Genomic DNA, 19,676 nt, shown 5'->3' on the forward strand with positions numbered 1-19,676 from the left:
TATATACTATATATTATGTCTTTTTTTGTTTGGCAATACCTCTATATGCAAATATATCTATGCAGAAAATGTTTGTTCTAATAATGTTTGTCTTTCTATAGTTATGACAGTACATACATGCTTTATAGCTCCTGAAAAAACAGAAAAGTGAAACATGTCAAGCAACAAGCAGTGTGAATAGCATAAATATCTGTATATGTGCGTTTATATATGTAAAATATTTTTTTTATAAACAAAATATTTGAGAGCAATTTTATGCCCCAATTTTTTTAACTATTTTGAATTAAATAAAAAAATATTTTTTTTTTTATAAAATTCATGTGTTGTGGCACCATTAAAATCCCTTTTTTTTTGCTATCTTCAAAACAATATTTATTTTCGTACATCATGGGACACAGAGCCATAAATCGTAACATATGGGTTATATAGCCACCTATAGGTGAAGGACACTGGCAACCAATCAGAATTGATGACCCCTCTATATAACCCCTCCCACTCAGGAAGTACCTCAGTATTGTCGCCGGTGTCTAAAGGTGAAGGACGCTGTGGAGCCTCACTTAGGAAGAAGAAAGAAGATTATGCTACATACCCTGATCAAAGATCACTGGATCTAAGGGGTTAGCTATCAGATCCATCTAAAACAGTCAATAGACTAAAAAGATGGTACCTGAACCTCAGGGATTAGATACCAGATTTTGCCTGTACCGCTGTCTAAACCACAACACAGGCCCAACTGAATAAGATATCCTTTTGCAGGTAACAAAAGTTAATATGTACATATTTACAGCACTCAGCTTTTAGCACAGAGTTCAGTTTTAGAGTCAAATAGCTCTTTATTCAGATGTTTTAAACAGAGTATAAGGCACAGGGTAAAGTAAGACAATAGACAAAATACTGAATTCCAAGTGAAGTACAAGATTACAGTGCAAAAAAGACACACATACTGAAAACAAATCAGCTGAACTAGCAAGCTCAGGGCCATAGGTCTTACATATGATAATGGGAGTCATAGTGCAAGTACAAATATGTGTATAGTAACAGAAACTATACAATGGGCCAGAAAAGGGTTTTATGAGGAGAGTCCAAGTGGAAGATAAAAAAGGAGAGGATAATCAAGAATTTAAAGGAAGGGTCTACATGGTCCCTGTAATGAATAAAAAAAGGGTCAGAAGATAAAAACAAAGAGAGAGATGATCAGAGGATATGGAAAATCGCTGCATAATTAAGGCTCGCAACTTATTTGAGTTCCTTTAGGTCCGCCAACAGGTTCAAGTAGTACAAACCTTTTGTGGGTCAATGCTGTCCTCTGCTACCAAAGACTCCATTGCTATGATGTTGTTGACTATCTGGGCAAACTCCAATATATGTGGAGGAGATGTAGAATTCTGGTGGTCTTAATTTTAGAAAAGGACCCAGGAATCACTAACAAAAGGGCAACCTCAGAGACAGCTTGAATGTCAAAAATAGACATGGAATTGTACGAGGTAAATACTTTTTGGCATAACAGTAAAATCAAGTGACAACTTCACCAAATATCCAAAAAGGAGTCTTCTCCTTATCCGTGCACCTCTAGCAGGTATATTCCCCTGGAAATATGAAGACATTGAGAGCTTGTGCATGAAAAGGAAATATTTTCTCCTGTTGTCCACTAAGAATGATGTATTCAAAGAAAGTTTCCCATTTGGATATGAACAGAGGATCCACCTTAGAGGTCCCCTCTCTCAACATGCCATACAACTGAGAAACAGGATGGTCAGGGCTAGAGGGTTGTGAAAGGAACACTTCCAGGAGTGTTGATTCAAAGACAAACTGGGGATCTTTTTTAAGTCTATGTAAGAAGCCAGTGAGCTAAGTTGGGGATAGCCAGTTATTCCCAGATAATGAAGATTCAGGGGGGGAGGAGTCCAAGCCCTAGAGATAGTATAGTCGGGAAGGAAATGACATATTTAGGGCCAGTGCTTCTGGGACAGGGTCGTATCATGACTGTGTGTAAACCAGGTTTCAGGAAATGATTATCAAATATAGGAGTCAAAGGACCCTTATGGTGGGAGAATTTGTAAGGGATTATTAATCTCTCCCATAGAGAAGTAAAAGGCTGGGCCACAAAGAGAAAGGAGGATGGATGAGGACATTAGGCAGAGGGCAGCTAGGGAAGTGTGTGCCCAAAGGTCCAAAAGGGAAATATCTTGTTCTATTTGAACCACTCATTTGTTGGGTTTGTGACAGAACCAGTCAGAGAGTCTATTTAATATAGTGCATTTGTGGTACAGTTTACATTTTGGTAAACCCAGGCCAACTGCCGCTTTAAATTTTAAAAGGACTGCCATTTTTAGACAGGGTCTTTTGGGGGTCACCAAACAAATTTCGTGATTCAAGTTTGGAGTTGGGTAAAGAAACCCCTTGGTGGAATAATGGGAATCGTGTTGATTATATAAAGAAACATGGAAGAATCTCCATCTTTAATGTATTGATGCGAAGTAGGTAGATATCAGATTTTTGCACTCTTACCTTTGTGTGGAAATCTATCTTCGTGTTCAGAAGCTTCAAATAGATGCTACATAGCTGCCCATACCCGTCACTAAGGTGCCCCTATAATTCACACAAATGGCAACCTTTAGAATTATGTTTAGGGAACTCAGTCCTCAGTGAACAAAATACAATATAATATTGATTACTGGATCTCTATGGATCTGGAATAGAAAATGTTTATCGAAAAAATTATTCTATCCTAATTTAAAGAAGGTAATTTTTAATTTAAAAAAAATAAACACCCCATTTACAAAAAAAAATAAAAAATCCCCAGTCTTGTTTTCCTTTCATGCACTGCTACCAATCTACACTGAAACAATTACAGAACCTGCTCTTTGATGCAGAACTGGGACTGACACTCAACAAACAGAGAGGCACTTTAACAAAAGTGGATTTGTATCAAGTGATATAAAACTGGTTGACAAAAGGCTCTTACCCACATCCGGCTCATATCAATGAGCTCATTTTTGTAACGCAGAGAGTCTTTCAAAACCTAAAAAACAGGGAATACATGCAAAGTATATCAGAAAAGGAACTTTGTGAAAGCCATTGATGAGTCATTTTAAATTCTGATAAAAGTTTCATGAATTCCTTGTATTCTAGATAAGTTACTCCAAGCATAAAAGTCTCAAATGTAAAATAGCAGAAAAGTCTAGTAGGTGTGGGGTTAATTTGAAAAGCTAATACTGGTACACAAACATTTCTCAAAGGACTTAGGAAGAATAGAGTAAATGTTTTAAAATGCATGTAATGTATATGAGTATATATGGGACTGTATTCCATACTCACATTGGGGTGACCATCTCGCAGTAACTTGTGAAAAACATGGCAGAATTTCCAGCAGAGAACTGCATTGCTTGACAGCGGCAGGCGGTTCACAGCTACCCAAAAAGTCTGAGCCCCCTTCTCATGATGTGTCCCCAAAATACAAGGTGGACTTGTGTTAAGAAAGCAACTCATATGCTTCAGAAAACAGGATAGCAATAATATTAATAACTATTACTAGAAATATAATGCAGTACAAATACATTAGCATTGCACACAATTAACTTTGAGTTTGGATAAGGAATTGCTGGGCTATTACTCCTTTGTCCACATTACCATTTTTTTTTGTAAAGTTCCAATGTACAAAAAAAAAACATGTATCACTCAGGAATGAGCTTACTCATACTCGGCAGTTAAAGCTCAATCGAAATTTCAGTTTAAATAAGTAGAATTTATTCCAGGTACATAAAAAAAAGAGTTCAAATTCTAAACGTAGAAAGGCCTTACCGCAGCCTGCATGCTCCACAGAATAATCCCTTGCTCTCTTTGAAAAAGCAATGGTCTCTCTGAGGATGTGCAACCCACTCATGGCTAAGTCAGAGCTAGAGTCTCCAATCAACAAGGGCCATAAAATTTGCAGATTAAAGAGGTATAGGTCAGATGCAGGGGGCATGTCAGACCTCTGCAGATATACCAATGCTTCAACACCCATAGTAAGGGTCCTTAAGTGTAGCACACTGGCTTTTTCATTCAGGTTGTAGCTGCCTTCTTTAGAAAGTAAACTGTAAACTTTGCACACGTTTTTTGATGCACAAAACCTGGGTTAACAAAGGTGTCAATAAATTGACAGTCTACTAACTATAGTTGTGGGAGGAGAACTGTTTTGATCATATCAAACTTTCAAACTTTTCAAATAAGGGGTACATTAGCTAAAAATAAGTGTATTTTTTTTTCCCATAGCAACCAAGGCCGCACTCTTTAGATTTGCAATTTCAAAAGTTGAACGCCGTGTCAATGGCTCTGTAAGCATTTGAAAGTATTTTGTATGTGTACTCCTGCAGTTGCCCTCATAATGCGTGCTTATAATGAATGTGTTAAAAGGCAAATCATTCACTAATGTAGCGCCACACCTGTGAGGGCTGCTGGAAGATGACTGACGCCAAATGTTGCAGGCCTCCCAACACCTCTGACAACAAACAAAACATTGGTGCAAAGCATCTGTTCCCTGTGCTCTGAGTGGTGCAATCCTCTATCCACTTCACTACAGTCTTGCAGCTGTTGAGAACTATCGACACGGCAACACTGGATAGCTTTGGCCTTGCAGCCCCTTACAAGACCAGGGTAGTCTGGGACCACTGAAATTGACAAACAAACACAAGGGCGCACCGGCCTAGTGCATTATCCTTTAAAATATTTATTTAAATAAACCCTCTGACACCCTGGGTTCGGACATAATTCAAAGTGAAATATATTACACAGGCACCAGACTGTAGCAAAGTAAACAAGTATTTTACTTACAATTCTTGAAGCAGATAAGAACAAGAATAACTTGGCTAGGAAAATATCGTTCAGTGTTAAACTCTTAAGCCTGGTACACACTATGATTTTTTTCAGCTGGTTGAACAAAAAAAACTCATCTTCGGTCAGAGCCGCTGTGCAAATGATCCAACAGCGATCTCCCCCATTGAGCTGTTGTGTTCTGACAGGGGGATGCCCCCCACTAGAACACTTTGATCAATGCTCTCAGCCATTGTCTGAGAGCGCTGATCAGGAGCCGGTCAGATGCTGGTTTTCCAGCATGTTTCTGTCTGATCGGCTGCCATACACACGGGCCGAATGTTGGACGTTTTTTTTTTGTCAATTTCTTTTTATTGCTTTTTAAAAGAGAAAAAAATTGATTTTTATCTTACCGTAAAATCCTTTTCTCTGAAGTTCATTGACAGATGCAGTTCCATATCTTCTTGATCATTGGGTTATGCTGCCCCTACAGGAGTAGGACACTAGGAAGTAGATATAGGAGGAGTCCCTTGTAGTGCATTAGCACATCTCTCCCAGCAAGGAGTGTTGTCAAGGGTTAGAGAGGATGGATTCATCCTTTTTTATGGATAGTGTAAGACCCACTAACAATGGGGTACTTTGACGTAGTGGTGGGCTTGAGCACGATATGGCCATATGGTGGGACCAAATCCCCATTTTTATTTATGCATTGTCTTCATATTTGATAGTCATTTCTTTTGCATGTGTGCGCTATTCTTTTTTAATATGCATGTCGCTTGGTTCATAGCTGCACCAGCTTTAGAAATACATGTTCAGGGTTTGCTCCCCCAACTTTTTGCTTGTTTATTAGGAAAAAACTTTACCACGCCTATGGGGCAGTCTCTGCAGACATACACCCACACACTATAGCCCTCAGTTTTGCTGCAAGCAGTGTTTAACAGAAAAAAACCCATCCCACTCATAATTAGAGGGGCAGGTGCTGCGTCTGTCAATTAACTTCGGAAAAAAGGATTTTACGGTAAGACAAAAGAATTTTGTGAACATGTGCACGGATGACCAAGTTGCCGCCTTGCAAACTTGCATCACTGACACCTGCTGGCAAAAAGCCCAAGAGGCACTCAGCGCCCTAGTAGAATGCGCCTTCACAGGGAAAGGAGGAACCTGACCCTTCAGCGAATAAGCCTGAACCACTGTCTGCCTGATCCATCTGGATATGATCTCTGAGGACACAGAAAAAATATTTTCGAGGTCCTTCAGTGAGGACAAAGAGAGAGTCTGATTTCCTGAAAGATTCAGTAGCCACCAGGTAAACTAAGTGTCGAACCACATCCAAAGAATGTAAAGCAATTTCCTTGAGATGCTTGGGCTTAGGACAGAGTGGAGGCAGCACAATGTCTTCATTCAGATGAAAATCAAAAACCACCTTATGAAGAAATAACTCATGAGGTTAAAGGACCACTTTATTTCTGTGGACCACCAGAAAAGGTGAACGGCAGAACAGCGCTGCCAATCGAGATATTCTGCGGACTGAAGTAATAGTCACCAAAAAGGCAACCTTCTGTGACAGCGTAAGCAGAGGAATCTCCCTAATGTTCTCAAAAGGAAGTTTTTGAAGAACAGATAATAACAAATTAAGGTCCCATGGAGGTAGCAGGGATCGCCTCGGAGGAGCCATATGGGGAACCCTTGTATAAAAGTGTCAATCAAGGGATGCGCAGCTAAAGGGCGTTGGAAGAATACAGCCAAAGCCGACACTTGGCCTTCGATAGTGCCCAAAGCCAACCGCTGTTCAACCCCTTTTTTAAGAAAGGTCAAAATCCTAGAAGCCGAAAACAGGCGAGGATGCACCTTCAGCAATTCACACCATGAGATCTATGATTTCCATGTACGATGATAAATCTTCCTGGAAGTAGACTTCCTGGTCTTCAACAGTGTAGGAATCACAGAATCAGAAAGACCTCTGTCCTTCAATACTTGGCTTTCAACAGCCACACCGTTAAAGCCAGCTGTAAAGCAGGATGCAAGATCGGACCTTGAGACAGCAGATCTTCCCTGAGAGGAAGTTTCCAAATAACATTGGCGACCAACCTTACCAGATCTGCATACCAAGACTGGAGAGGCCAGTCTGGGGCCACCAGAATGGCCGGAATACTTTTCACCTCTATTCTGCGCAGAAGCCTCGGCAGGAGTTTTAGCAGAGGGAACACATAGATCAGCCGATACTGACCCCAAGGAGCAACCAGTGTGTCTGTGGCGTTGGCCAGTGGATTCCTCGACCTGGCTACAAACCTCTGAACCTTATTGAGCCGAGAAGCAAACAGATCGACATCGGGTTTCCCCCTACCGGAGACACAGGAGGTGAAACACCTACGGGTGCAGGGACCACTCCCCCTGATCCAGCACCTGAGGACTCAGGTAATCCACCTGCCAGTTTTCCACTTTCCTTTCTGTGTACTGCAGAAAGGGCTGAAATAAACTTTTCCACCCATTCCAGGATCTCGGCCACCTCTTGGTGCCCCCTTGATGAATAATGTAAGCCACAGGCGTGGCGTTGTCCGATTGAATCTGAACTGGACAACCCTGTAAACAAGTTGTCCAGTGACTCAGGCAAAGCTTTATCGCTCTGAGCTCCAGAATAATGATAAGAAGTCTGGACTCTTCTACTGTCCAGGACCTCTGGACGCAGAGCTTCCCCGGCACTCCTCCCCAGCCGGACAGGCTGGCGTCTGTGGTCACCACAGTCCAATACAGTTGAAGAAAGGACTTGCCCTGCCGTATTGCGAATGAGTGAAGCCACCATAATAGGGCAGTCCTTGTGTTGTGACTCGAATGAATCATAGTGTCCAAGGTCTTTGGATCTGTGTTCCATTTGACAAGAATCTCCCTTTGTAAGGGTCTTGTGTGGAACTGTGCAAACGGAACCGCCTCGAAGGTTGACACCATCAGATCCAAGGCTCACATGCAAGTCCGCAGAGAGGACAGATTGCTGGTTAACAGCAAACTAATCGGCCAATGCAACTTGTCCGGGGGAAGAAAAACCCTCGCTGAAGCAGAGTGCAGAGTCAGGCCCAGATAATCCAGTCTAAAGAATGGTATCAGGGCCGATTTTCTTTAAATTGATGTTCCAACCGAACTCTTGAAGAGTCTGTACAGTAATTGTCAAGTCACACAATAGGGCTGAATGTGAGTCTGCACTTAATAGGAGATCGTCCAAGTACCCCAGTACCGTAACCCCCCGTTGTCGATGGTTAGAAACTTGCGGGACAAAGGGTGGACCTCAAACTGTAAATAAGCTTGCCTGAGATCAAGCTTGGTGAACTTTTGACCTCCTGCAAGAGAGGTAAAAATGTCATCTACTCTGGGTAAGGGATACTGGTCTATCTCCAGTTGAGAATGTAGTGCCATGCGGAAATCGCCACAAATGCGTAAGTCCCCATTCGCTTTCTTTACTGGTACAACTGGTGATGCCCACTCGCTGTGCTCTACCTTTGAGATGACACCTTGTTCCTCCAGCCGGCTTAGTTCAGCTTCCACACCTGCTCGGAGTGCGAAAGGTACCGTCCGAGCTTTGAAGAACCTAGGCTGGGCATTGGGTTTCAGCCTGAGTCTCACACAGTCATGCTTTATTTTTCCCAAATGGTTATCAAAGACTTGTGGGAATCGCTGTTTCAGGGATTCCACCCATCCCTCTTCATCCCCTGATGGGATGGTCACGGTGTTGCAGAGGTAAAGGGCGATATCTGGCATGCCAAAGTAAGCAATCCAGTTTCTCCCAAAGAGAGGGGGTCCCCCATGTTCTAGGATATATAATGGCATTCTTTTCGTCTGACCCTTGTAGGATACCTGTACTTTCACGTACCCCAGTGGGTGGAGAATCTGCTTTGAGTATGTCTGTAGTTTGATTGGTGTTGGATGGACAGTTGTTCGTTTTCTCCATTGTTTCTGGGTGATAACTGAAACTGCTGCTCCTGTGTCTACATCCATCTTGAGTTTCTTTCCTTCCACGGTTACCTCTACAGTCATTGCTGAGGGTGCTGAATGCATATGATGTATGTCTAATCTGTGGAGCACTTCCTCATCCTCTGATTCCGATGACGATGTATATCTTCCCACCATATATGCCTTTGTCCTGGGGTTCAGAGGTTGTTTATTTCGCACCTTCTTACTACAGCAGACTAGTTTCAGATGGCCTGCCTTACCACAATTATGACAGAGCTGATCCTTAAACCGGCAGACTTTGTGATCATGGTCAGTATTCCCACAACGGTAGCAAGCTGACTTCCGGGTTGGTGAGGATCTATAGTTTGCTGCTGTTGGTTTGACTGCTGTTCTGAAAACTTCCTCTTTAACCTCTTCCCTTCTGCTCTGGGGGTTCAATGCCTCTGTATCTTTCACAGCCATTTCCAGCACTGAAGCTATCTCAATTGCCTTTGTAAGGGTAAGGCCTTCCTCTGTTAACAGTCTCTTTTAGCTAGACTCACTATTTAATCCCATGACAAACTTATCCCTCAGTGCAGTTGATAAGTACTCCCCAAAAGAACAGGTTGAGGGTAGTCTGCGAAGGGCGAGCACATAAGCCTTAATATCTTCACCCGGCTGCTGCTGCCGCTGATAGAACCGGAATCCTTCTGCAATCTCTAGTGGTTTAGGCTGGAAGTGATTCCCTAACAGTGTCAGGAGCTCTGCCAAAGTCTTAGTTGCTGGTTTTTCAGGGAAAAGGAGATCCCTAAGAGTGTCATATGTCCTACCACCAACCAGTGTCAGAAATACTGCTACTTGTCTATCGCCTGGGATGGCATTTGCAGCAAAATATTGTTCCAGTCTCTCAATCCAGGAACTCCACGTTGTCTGTTCTCCATCAAATTCACTTAATTTCCCGATCAATGACATTTTCCTGCTGGGCTCTGTGGGTGTTTGTATTCAGCTGACAATCCAGAGTTTGTTTTTTTTTTCTTCTTTTCCTTTCTCACACGGATAGTAACCTTGTAAATCCCACCCTCGTCGCCACTGTTATATTCTCCATGTTGTGAGAGACACAGGACTCTGGTCTGGAACAACAGTTGTTTATTCAGTACTCTCTGTACAGCATTACAGGACAGCTCTGTATATCAATACATCTCTACATGTCTAAGATGGCCACTCTGCCCCTTGACCCTTGTCATCACTCCTGGGTGGAGCCAGCCTTAAAGTGACAGTACATGTGAAACCCTTCAGGTATAACAGCAGTAATGCCAACACCGGAGCTAACACTTTGGTGAAGACCCTGGGGGCAGAGGGGAGACCAAAGGGTAACGCCACAAATTGATAATGCTCTTCTCCTATAGTAAAGCGAAGAAAACCCTGGTGTACAGCGTAAATAGGGATGTGTAGATATGCATCCTTGATATCTATGGAGGCCAAAAAGTCTCCTTGTTGTAGAGGCGCCACTACTGTGCGAATGGACTCCATTAGAAACTTCTGTACCCGCAAAAAGCGGTTCAGAGCCTTGAGGTCCAGGATTGGAAGTACTTTGCCTTCTTTCCTGGGCACAGTAAACAGGTTTCAATAGGACCCCTGAAAGCATTCCCGAGAAGGAACCGGAACAATCACCCCTTGCGACAGCAGATCTTGTACCATTTTGTCCATTAGCTCTTTCAGGCCCGGTGAGAGCTTCTCCGTTTCCAAGTCACCTTTTAGCAACTTCGCCCATCACCCAGAGTGATCACAAAGACCGGTTTTAGTATTAAGCACCCTAACACATGCAAATGGTGGGACAGAGACTTAATCCATCTATCCATGGGGTCTGTAAATACTGGGGACTCTTCCACCGGGACTACAGTAGACTTGTTTAGTCTGGAAACCAGATGATCCACCTTTGGTGGCATGGTCCACCTAGTGGAAACCGCATCCGCAAAGGGGTAACGCCTTTTAAAGCGCTTAGGCACCACTAACATTTGTTTGATGTGCCCCCACTGTTCATTGACAATGTTGTCAAAAAGTTCCCGACAGGGAAAATCCTTGCCCGACTTCTGGGATTTGCGGATGCCAAAAGACACCTGTGTCCCTAACGCTGTAGACACATTCGCCATTTTTAAGGTTTCCCGCACCGACACTATAAGTGCCTCCCCAGTGCGCTTTCCCGCGTGGCAGCTGACAAGGAAATGTCCTCCTCGCCGTCAGAATGCAAAGACACAGATCCACCAGGATGGTATGCGTCCGCGGCGGCCACATCTACCTCAGAATCTGAGGATACTACAGAGGGAGGTGAAGGCAAAGGGCGCTTTCGGCTAGTGGCATTTTTTAAAACAAAATCCACTTTTGACACCAGGCTTTCCAAAAATGCCTAGAGCCCCTAGCTTCTCCCTTGCTGTCCAGCGATCGTGGACTTCAAGAAAATGCTTGCTCCATGCATTCCTATGGGGAACTACAAAAACATGGCTGCCCATGCATTTCAATGAGAAAACTTTTTACATTGATGCAGAGCAGAAAGACTACAGCAAAATGGCGGCCTCCACGGCGCGCCATGCGGTCTCCAGGACCCACAGGGAGACCATCAGACAGAGGCATCAGGGGGTCCCCAGGAGTAGACCCCACCAGGAAAAACTCCCCCCCCTGCAGAACCGCCGCAGCGTCCGCAATACATCCGCCCCCCAGAGGTAGGTACCTGCTTGTGGGGGGAGGGGAAAGCTGAGGGGGGCCTGGTATCACCGAGAGGCCAGGAGAACCAAGGGATACCCGAGGGTCCAACTTTCCCCGGGAGGGGGCCCACGTCAACCCCGTGACTGCCAAAGAATTTGGGGGGACACTTACTCACCATACCATGGCATCAGGTGGGCGCCACACCGAACAGACTACCTCTACACCCGAGGTGGGGGTGCTGACGGCATGGGGGTACGCTGCAACTCAGCAATTCCTGAGCATCATCCCAAGCCTTAATAGAGACAGGCCCGGATCCTGTAAAAACAATAACATGTTGTCCGCATACAATGCCAGGCATTCTCTGATAGAGCCAACCTCCAATGCACCGACCTCAGGGGAGGAGCACAATGCCAAAGCCAATGGTTCGATCAACAAAGAAAACAGGAAGGGCGACAACAGGCAAACCTGCCTGGTCCCCCTGCCAACCTTAAAGAAAGGAGATATCGAGGACCCTATTTTTAACGCCATCTGGGGCTCATTATACAATGAAGACACCCACTTACAGTAACGCGGGCTAAATCCCATACGGTTCAACACTACCTTCATATACCCTGAATCCACAGAATCAAAGGCCTTGGCAATGTCCAGCAACACCACGGCCCTAATCCCCATCGTCTTATGCGAAATTTGCAGGTGAGTAAAAAGACGACAAAGATTAGTGTCAGTGGACTTCCTTGGCATGAAGCCCGTTTGATCACTATCCACTAGGGCTGGAAGCACCACTGACAGCCTAGTAGCCAAGACCTTCGTAAGGATTTTTAGATCAGCATTAAGGAGGGCTATCGGCCTATAGGAGGAGCAGCATGTATGATCCTTACCTGGTTTAGGCAGGAGAACCACATATGCTTCCAACATAAACACCTCATGTTTAATGCATTATGAGTATAGTGATTGAAATTTGGGTGCTAGCGTATCAGAGTACAGTTGATACCACTCAACCTGGGAACCCATCGGGGCCCGGAAATTTGTGTGTGGGGAACAAAAGAGTAATTGCATCTATTTCTTTAAGAGTAATATCCCTATCAAGCCAGGCACTGTCATCAGCTTCCAAAACAGGTATAGGAAGATCAGAGAGAAGACCCATCAACTCTGCCTTATCATATTGTGAGGGATTAGCTCGGTAGCGGGTGTGGATAACCCCTTTTGGGGGGGTTCGTCAGACAGGGAGATAGCCGAGGAGTGGTTGAAAACAACAGTTTATGGTTTATTCGTCCAATTTCTTCAAAACAGTGCATGCAGCAAAAACATCAAAATAAAACAAAACACAAAATAAATCCTGGCCACTGTGGGCGTCTACCTTCTCACACACCGGAACCTATCTAAGGAGTCTTCCCAACCTACTCTTTGGGCAGACCCTGCTGGTTCTACAGCAGACACTCAAATGTCCATTTGTGTTTTCTTTACACAGAAAAAAATTCAACACCTCACCTTTAGAAGTCTCTCATCTGACTGCTCTCCCCAGCTTACACAGCCTCAGGAGACAGCAATCAATAGACTCCCTTTGGACAAGTTATAGAGATCTTAATTGCCTCATTCTGAACAGCTGAAAGTGTTCTCAACTTCCGTACACCTTCCTGCCTACCTCTGCAGCCGACACCTGATAGCAATTAGTGAATTGTCTAAACCAAGCAGAAATATATCTCCCGTCAGTGACAACACCCATAGATTTTCCTGACTTCCTGTCACATACCCCCCCCTCTTGTTTCAACCCTAGGGTTGGGACACAGGTTGACAGGCACGCATGTGCACGGGACAAACCATCTGCATTCCCCATTTGAACACCGGGGCGATGCGTTACCACAAAACTAAATTCCTGAAGGGCCAGAAACCACCTATTTATTCTCCTATTGGTCTCCTTGTTCTGTGCCATCCACTTCAATGGGGCGTGATCCGTCACCAGTTCAAACTGTCTACCCAGGAGGTAGTATCGGAGAGAATCCAAGGCCCATTTCACCGCCAAACACTCTTTCTCAATGGTGGCATAATTCTCTTCATGGGCCTTCAACTTTCGGCTGAGGTACATAACAGGGTGTTCTTCCCCATTGATAATCTGGGACAGTACAGCTCCTAAACCCACATTTGATGCATCTGTCTGGACCACAAAGTCTCGTGAAAAATCAGGCGACTTTAAAACTGGCTGGCTACATAAGGCCTGTTTTAAAGCCTGAAAAGCTGTTTCTGCCTCGGGAGTCCATTTGATCATGACAGACTCCTTCCCTTTGGTCAGATTGGTCAGGGAAGCAGCCTGTGAGGCAAAATGGGGAATAAAACGGCGATAATAACCTGCAATCCCCAAAAATGCACGAACCTGTTTCTTGCTGGTGGGACGTGGCCAATCCTTAATAGCTTCAACTTTGTTTATTTGGGGCTTGATTAGACCTCTACCAATGGTATACCCCAGATACTTCGCCTCTTCTAGCCCAATGGTACATTTTTTTGGATTGGCTGTAAACCCAGCTTTCCAGATGGAATCCAACACAGCCTGAACTTTTGGTAAGTGTGAGTCCCAATCCTCACTGTGAATGACCACGTCATCGAGGTATGCAGCAGCATAGGCTAGATGAGGCCGAAGGGTCTTATCCATGGTGCGTTGGAATGTGGCAGGAGCATTCTGTAACCCAAAAGGCATCCTCCGATATTGGAAAGATCCGTCTGGAGTTACAAATGCTGTTTTTTCCCTGGCCGACCCCGAGAGAGGAATTTGCCAATAACCCTTGGTAAGGTCTAACGTGGTCATGTACCGGGCAGTGCCTAGGCGATCAATTAGTTCATCTATGCGGGGCATAGGATAGGTGTCAAACTTAGTGATTTTATTCAGGCGGCGAAAATCATTACAAAACCGCCAACTTCCATCTGGTTTGGGCACTAAGACAATGGGACTGGACCAATCACTATTTGACTCTTCTATCACCCCCAACTCAAGCATTTTTTTTACTTCCTGGCGAATGGCATCTCGCCGGGCTTCTGGAATTCTATAAGGCTTTAACTTGACCTTATCCCCTGGGGTGGTGATAATGTCATGTTTAACTCCCGAGACCCAACCTGGCAGGTCTGAAAACTTCTCCCTATTACGGAGCACAAATTCTTTAACCTCCTGTTTCTGAAGTTTGGACAGAGTCTCTGCTATCCCAACTTCAGGGACAGCCAGGTGAACTGGAGCAGAAACTCGGGTAGTCTCAGCGACCAAGGACTCTCTATCCTTCCATGGTTTTAACAAGTTCACGTGATAGAGCTGCTCAGGTTTTCGTCTTCCTGGTTGGCTAATTTTATAATTCACCATCCCTATTTTCTCCAATACTTCATAGGGCCCCTGCCATTTGGCTAGGAATTTACTTTCGACCGTGGGGACCAACACCAACACCCTATCACCAGGTGCAAAAGAACGGACCTGGGCCCCACGATTGTAAATCCTTTGTTGAGCCAACTGGGCTTGGGCTAAATGTGCCTTCACAATCGGCATCACTTGGGCAATTCTATCTTGCATTTGGGCAACATGCTCAATCACACTTCGATGAGGGGAACTCTCACTCTCCCATGTTTCCCTGGCAATGTCAAGTAGGCCCCGGGGGTGCCTCCCATACAGCAACTCAAACGGAGAGAACCCTGTGGATGATTGGGGAACCTCTCTTATGGCAAACATCAGATAAGGGAGCAGATAATCCCAATTCTTTCCGTCTTTATCCACCACCTTCCTCAACATTTGTTTTAACGTTTTATTAAACCTCTCCACTAACCCATCTGTTTGAGGGTGATATACTGAGGTACGTAACTGGGTCACTTTCAGGAGTTTACAAAGTTCTCTTGTCACCCTGGACATAAACGGGGTGCCCTGGTCAGTTAGGATTTCCTTAGGTAGACCCACCCGGGTGACAACTTGAAATAACTCCTTGGCTATGGTTTTAGCAGAGGTATTTCGGAGAGGAATCGCTTCTGGGTAACGGGTGGCATAATCCATTATCACCAAGATGTGCTGGTGCCCTCTTGTGGACTTCAGTAAGGGCCCAACCAAATCCATGGCGATCCTCTCAAAAGGAACCTCGATAATGGGCAGGGGTACCAAAGGACTACGGAAATGGGGCATGGGTGCATTAATCTGACACACTGGACAGGAAGAGCAGTACAATTCCACTTCCTTAGTGATCCCAGGCCAATAAAACCTCTGGGTGATTCTCTCCCGGGTTTTTTCTGCTCCCAAATGTCCCCCAAGAATGTGCCCATGGGCCAGTTCCAAAACCATCTTGCGGTACGGTTTAGGCACTACCAGTTGCTCAACAGTGTCCTCTATCCTCTGTGACACTCGATATAAGAGGTCCCTCTCAATAATGAAGTAAGGGAGGGCAATCCTCTCGTCAGGGTTAACTAGCTCCCCATCTATCTTCACTACATTCTCCCGGGCTCTTAGCAATGTGGGGTCCCTCAATTGCTCAGTGATAAAATTTTCTCGGTGCACTTTAAGGTCATCCAACCCTAACGGCCGCTGTTCCTCTTCTGAGGTAGCAGGCTCCTCCCTAGGGACTGGTGTTTCCCCGGCTAAGACTGAGCACGGAAACTCAGGATAATCCTCACAGTTAGAGGATTCTGGAGTAGATGGTTCAGGCTCAGAAGAACCACCTACTGGGGAATCTGGGCAATCCCAGAGTTCCCAGAATTTTGGGAAATCCCTTCCCACAATGGCGTCATGTGGCAGTTTGGGAACTAAACCCACTTGGTGACACAAGTTACCGAGGGAGGTTTCAAAGGAAACTGTAGTCACCGGATATTCTCGAGTGTCCCCATGTACACAAACTACCGCCATTTTCCTAGGATGTACGTTTTTTTTCACCACTAGATCACTTCTCACTAAGGTAACCAGGCTACCTGAATCCAACAATACCACAACATCTTTACCATCTAAACACATTCTATATAAAGGTTTCTCATTCCCCTTTACTGCAGTGTATGTGGTTGCAAAAAAGGACTGTCGTCTCTCTGTCAGAAAGTCACAATGCATGGGTTCATCATCCACTGGGCAAACCGCTGGGCAAACTGCTGCTACATGTCCCTCTTCCCGGCAACGGTAACAAATCAACCTTCCAGTCCTCTCCTGTGGGATGGGTCTTCCAGGTCGCTCTCGCCAAACATTAGTAGTAGTCCTACTAACACCTCGAGTTGCTCTTTGGATCCTCTCTCCACCCCCATCCCCTGACGCAGTCTTACTTATAGGTGGGGAGGGTCTGGTCTTGGGGTGAAAAGTCTGTGCATCTCTGGAAAAAGAGGTCAAATTCTCAGTTGTTAGGTACCTTTCGACCAGGTCTACTAATTTGTCTGCGGTTTCCGGACCACCATGGCTTACCCATTTCTGCAGGGTGTTAGGAAGAGACCTAAGAAATTTGTCCATGACTACTCGCTCCAAAATTTCTGGTCCGGACAGAATTTCTGGCTGCAGCCATTTCTTAGCCAAATGGATGAGGTCATACATCTGCGACCGGGGTGGTTTCTTCAGCTGATAACTCCAATTGTGGACCCGCTGAGCACGGACATCCAAGGTTACCCCAAAACGTGCCAATATTTCCACTTTTAATCGATCATAGTTTTTTGCATCTGCAAGTTCCAAGTCAAAATATGCCTTTTGGGCTTCTCCAGCTAATAGGGGGGCCACTAGTCCAGCCCACTGTTCTTTAGGCCAACTCTCTTTCTCCGCTGTTCTTTCAAACGTGGTCAGAAACATCTCAGGGTCCTCATCTGTAGTCATCTTTGGCAATAAGTGGTTTACCCGAAAAGTCGGTATGTTACTGGCCTGACTCCCAACCTCGGTCTGCTGTCTCTGAAGCTGTTTCACAATGGCCTCCATTTGCTGCTGGTGTCTCTGTTCCACGCCTTCAATGGCCTCTCGGTGAGCTTGTTGTTGAGCTGCAAAGCTCCGCTGAAAATCCGCATTTGCCTGCTGTTGAGCTGCATTTGCCTGCTGTTGGGCTGCATTCGATATAATCAGTTGTTTCAGTATTTCCTCCATTTTTTTTTGGGTTTACTTTAACTGCCCGCGGCACTCCACCATAAGTGAGGGATTAGCTCGGTAGCGGGTGTGGATAACCCCTTTTGGGGGGGTTCGTCAGACAGGGAGATAGCCGAGGAGTGGTTGAAAACAACAGTTTATGGTTTATTCGTCCAATTTCTTCAAAACAGTGCATGCAGCAAAAACATCAAAATAAAACAAAACACAAAATAAATCCTGGCCACTGTGGGCGTCTACCTTCTCACACACCGGAACCTATCTAAGGAGTCTTCCCAACCTACTCTTTGGGCAGACCCTGCTGGTTCTACAGCAGACACTCAAATGTCCATTTGTGTTTTCTTTACACAGAAAAAAATTCAACACCTCACCTTTAGAAGTCTCTCATCTGACTGCTCTCCCCAGCTTACACAGCCTCAGGAGACAGCAATCAATAGACTCCCTTTGGACAAGTTATAGAGATCTTAATTGCCTCATTCTGAACAGCTGAAAGTGTTCTCAACTTCCGTACACCTTCCTGCCTACCTCTGCAGCCGACACCTGATAGCAATTAGTGAATTGTCTAAACCAAGCAGAAATATATCTCCCGTCAGTGACAACACCCATAGATTTTCCTGACTTCCTGTCACAATATACAGGTATTGGAGAATATACCCCTGAGTAATACTGTACAAAGATATTTATAATGGCCTCAGAATCCTTAACAACTCCCCCGCTTGGGAACGAATACAGGAAACGCTAGCCGGTGCCCTCTAATCCGCCACAAGCAATGCCAATATTTGCTATTTTTTTCACCCTCTTCAAAAAGGGACATCGCTCTATGAAGCAAGGTAGTATGCGTCAAGTTAGCATAAAACAAGGCAAGCTGATAAAAACTGGCTCCATCTAGGGCTGCATGTTGGCCGGTTTTTATTGAAACGGCAGTTGTAACACGGCATTTGGCCCATGTGTATGGGTCTTTACTCTTGGTAAACATGCAAAGGGTATGCCATGCAAAGAAAATCCCTATGAGTCAAACAGTAGTAACCAGTAGGTCCTGAAAGAACCAATGACTCCAGGTATAAAAGGGCAGCGAATGACCTTATATGTTAAAGACTGCTCCCTTCAAATCCTAATGCCACGGGCCCAACAAACTTTGTAGCACAATTATAAAATAAGAAGTTACAAAATATACAATACCTAATCTCTGAGTAGAGCTCCCCTTAAAGTGTGCAGATATTGTGCAGAGAGTCCTTTAAGTGGGGGGAGAGGAGAAGAGTGGAAGAGTCCTTGTGATGTAGATGTTATGTGTCTTCAGCTGGTTTAAGAAGGGCCCAGAAGGATTGCTGTGCAATGGCAACCAGCAACAGAAAATAGCGTTTGCAAAGTGTTTCCTTTTTAAAGGCTTTAAAGCGGTAGCAAACTGTTTTTTTTTTTAACCGTGTAAGAAAATGGCATATTGTGCTAGTATGCATTGCATACTAGCACGTTATGAAACACTTAACCTAGAACGAAGCCCTGCAGTGACGCACTGTCACCGCTGACGGCACTTCCATCTTAACCCGGTCTTCCTTCCAGGTTCGCATCCTTCGGCCATCTGGTTGGCCGCACCACATTGACGTTACTCCCATGCATGCGCACAGGAGTCATGGACCGCGGCATGGCGCTCTGAAGGGACGGCACGGGTATGCCGTCTCTTCAGAGCGTCTGCACCAGGGATGTCACCGGCTACATGCAGTGTGAATATCTCCTAAACCTTCAAAGTTTAGGCAAGATTCACTGTACCTACAGGTAAGCCCTATTATAGGCCTACCTGTAGGTAGAAGATGAAAAAAAAAAAGGGTTTACTTCCACTTTAGTGTACAGAGATAGGATAAAGGTGTCTGCATGCAATGTCTTTGTAGTGTGTACACAGGGTGGGCTTTCGCCTGCTCAACAATCCTGATGATACCAAGGCTCAAGGCAAAAGGATGTCCCGGTATGCTGTCCCTTCAGAGCGCATGTGCTGGTGACGTCACCGGCTGCATGAAGTGTGAATATCTCCTAAGCCGTGCAGGTTTAGAAGATATTCACTTTTTCCCGCTCAACAATCCTGATGACATCAAGGCTCAAGGTAATAGAATGTCCCGAAACAGGCACTTGAATAATCTGTAACCAGTGAAGGGTGCCTGGCCATGCACCTAGCGATGCTAGGACTCAGCTGTAACTGTACCAGTGACCATGAGTGACCTCGACAGTC

General features: G+C 45.0%; 1 protein-coding gene across 1 annotated transcript in view; it reads right to left on the reverse strand.

The window, feature by feature from the left end:
• HIP1 (huntingtin interacting protein 1) overlaps positions 1–19,676 on the reverse strand; it is a 260,017-nt gene that overhangs the window by 156,169 nt on the left and 84,172 nt on the right. The window contains exons 3-5 of the mRNA XM_082244525.1: positions 3,319–3,461; positions 2,966–3,022; positions 2,509–2,589 (exon numbers count right to left, since the gene is read on the reverse strand). Of these exons, the coding sequence (XP_082100651.1) occupies positions 2,509–2,589; positions 2,966–3,022; positions 3,319–3,461 (281 nt within the window). The remainder of the gene's footprint in view (positions 1–2,508; positions 2,590–2,965; positions 3,023–3,318; positions 3,462–19,676) is intronic.

This window comes from Pelophylax lessonae (genome assembly GCF_965119305.1).
Source record: "Pelophylax lessonae genome assembly, chromosome: 2".
Taxonomy (NCBI): domain Eukaryota; kingdom Metazoa; phylum Chordata; class Amphibia; order Anura; family Ranidae; genus Pelophylax; species Pelophylax lessonae.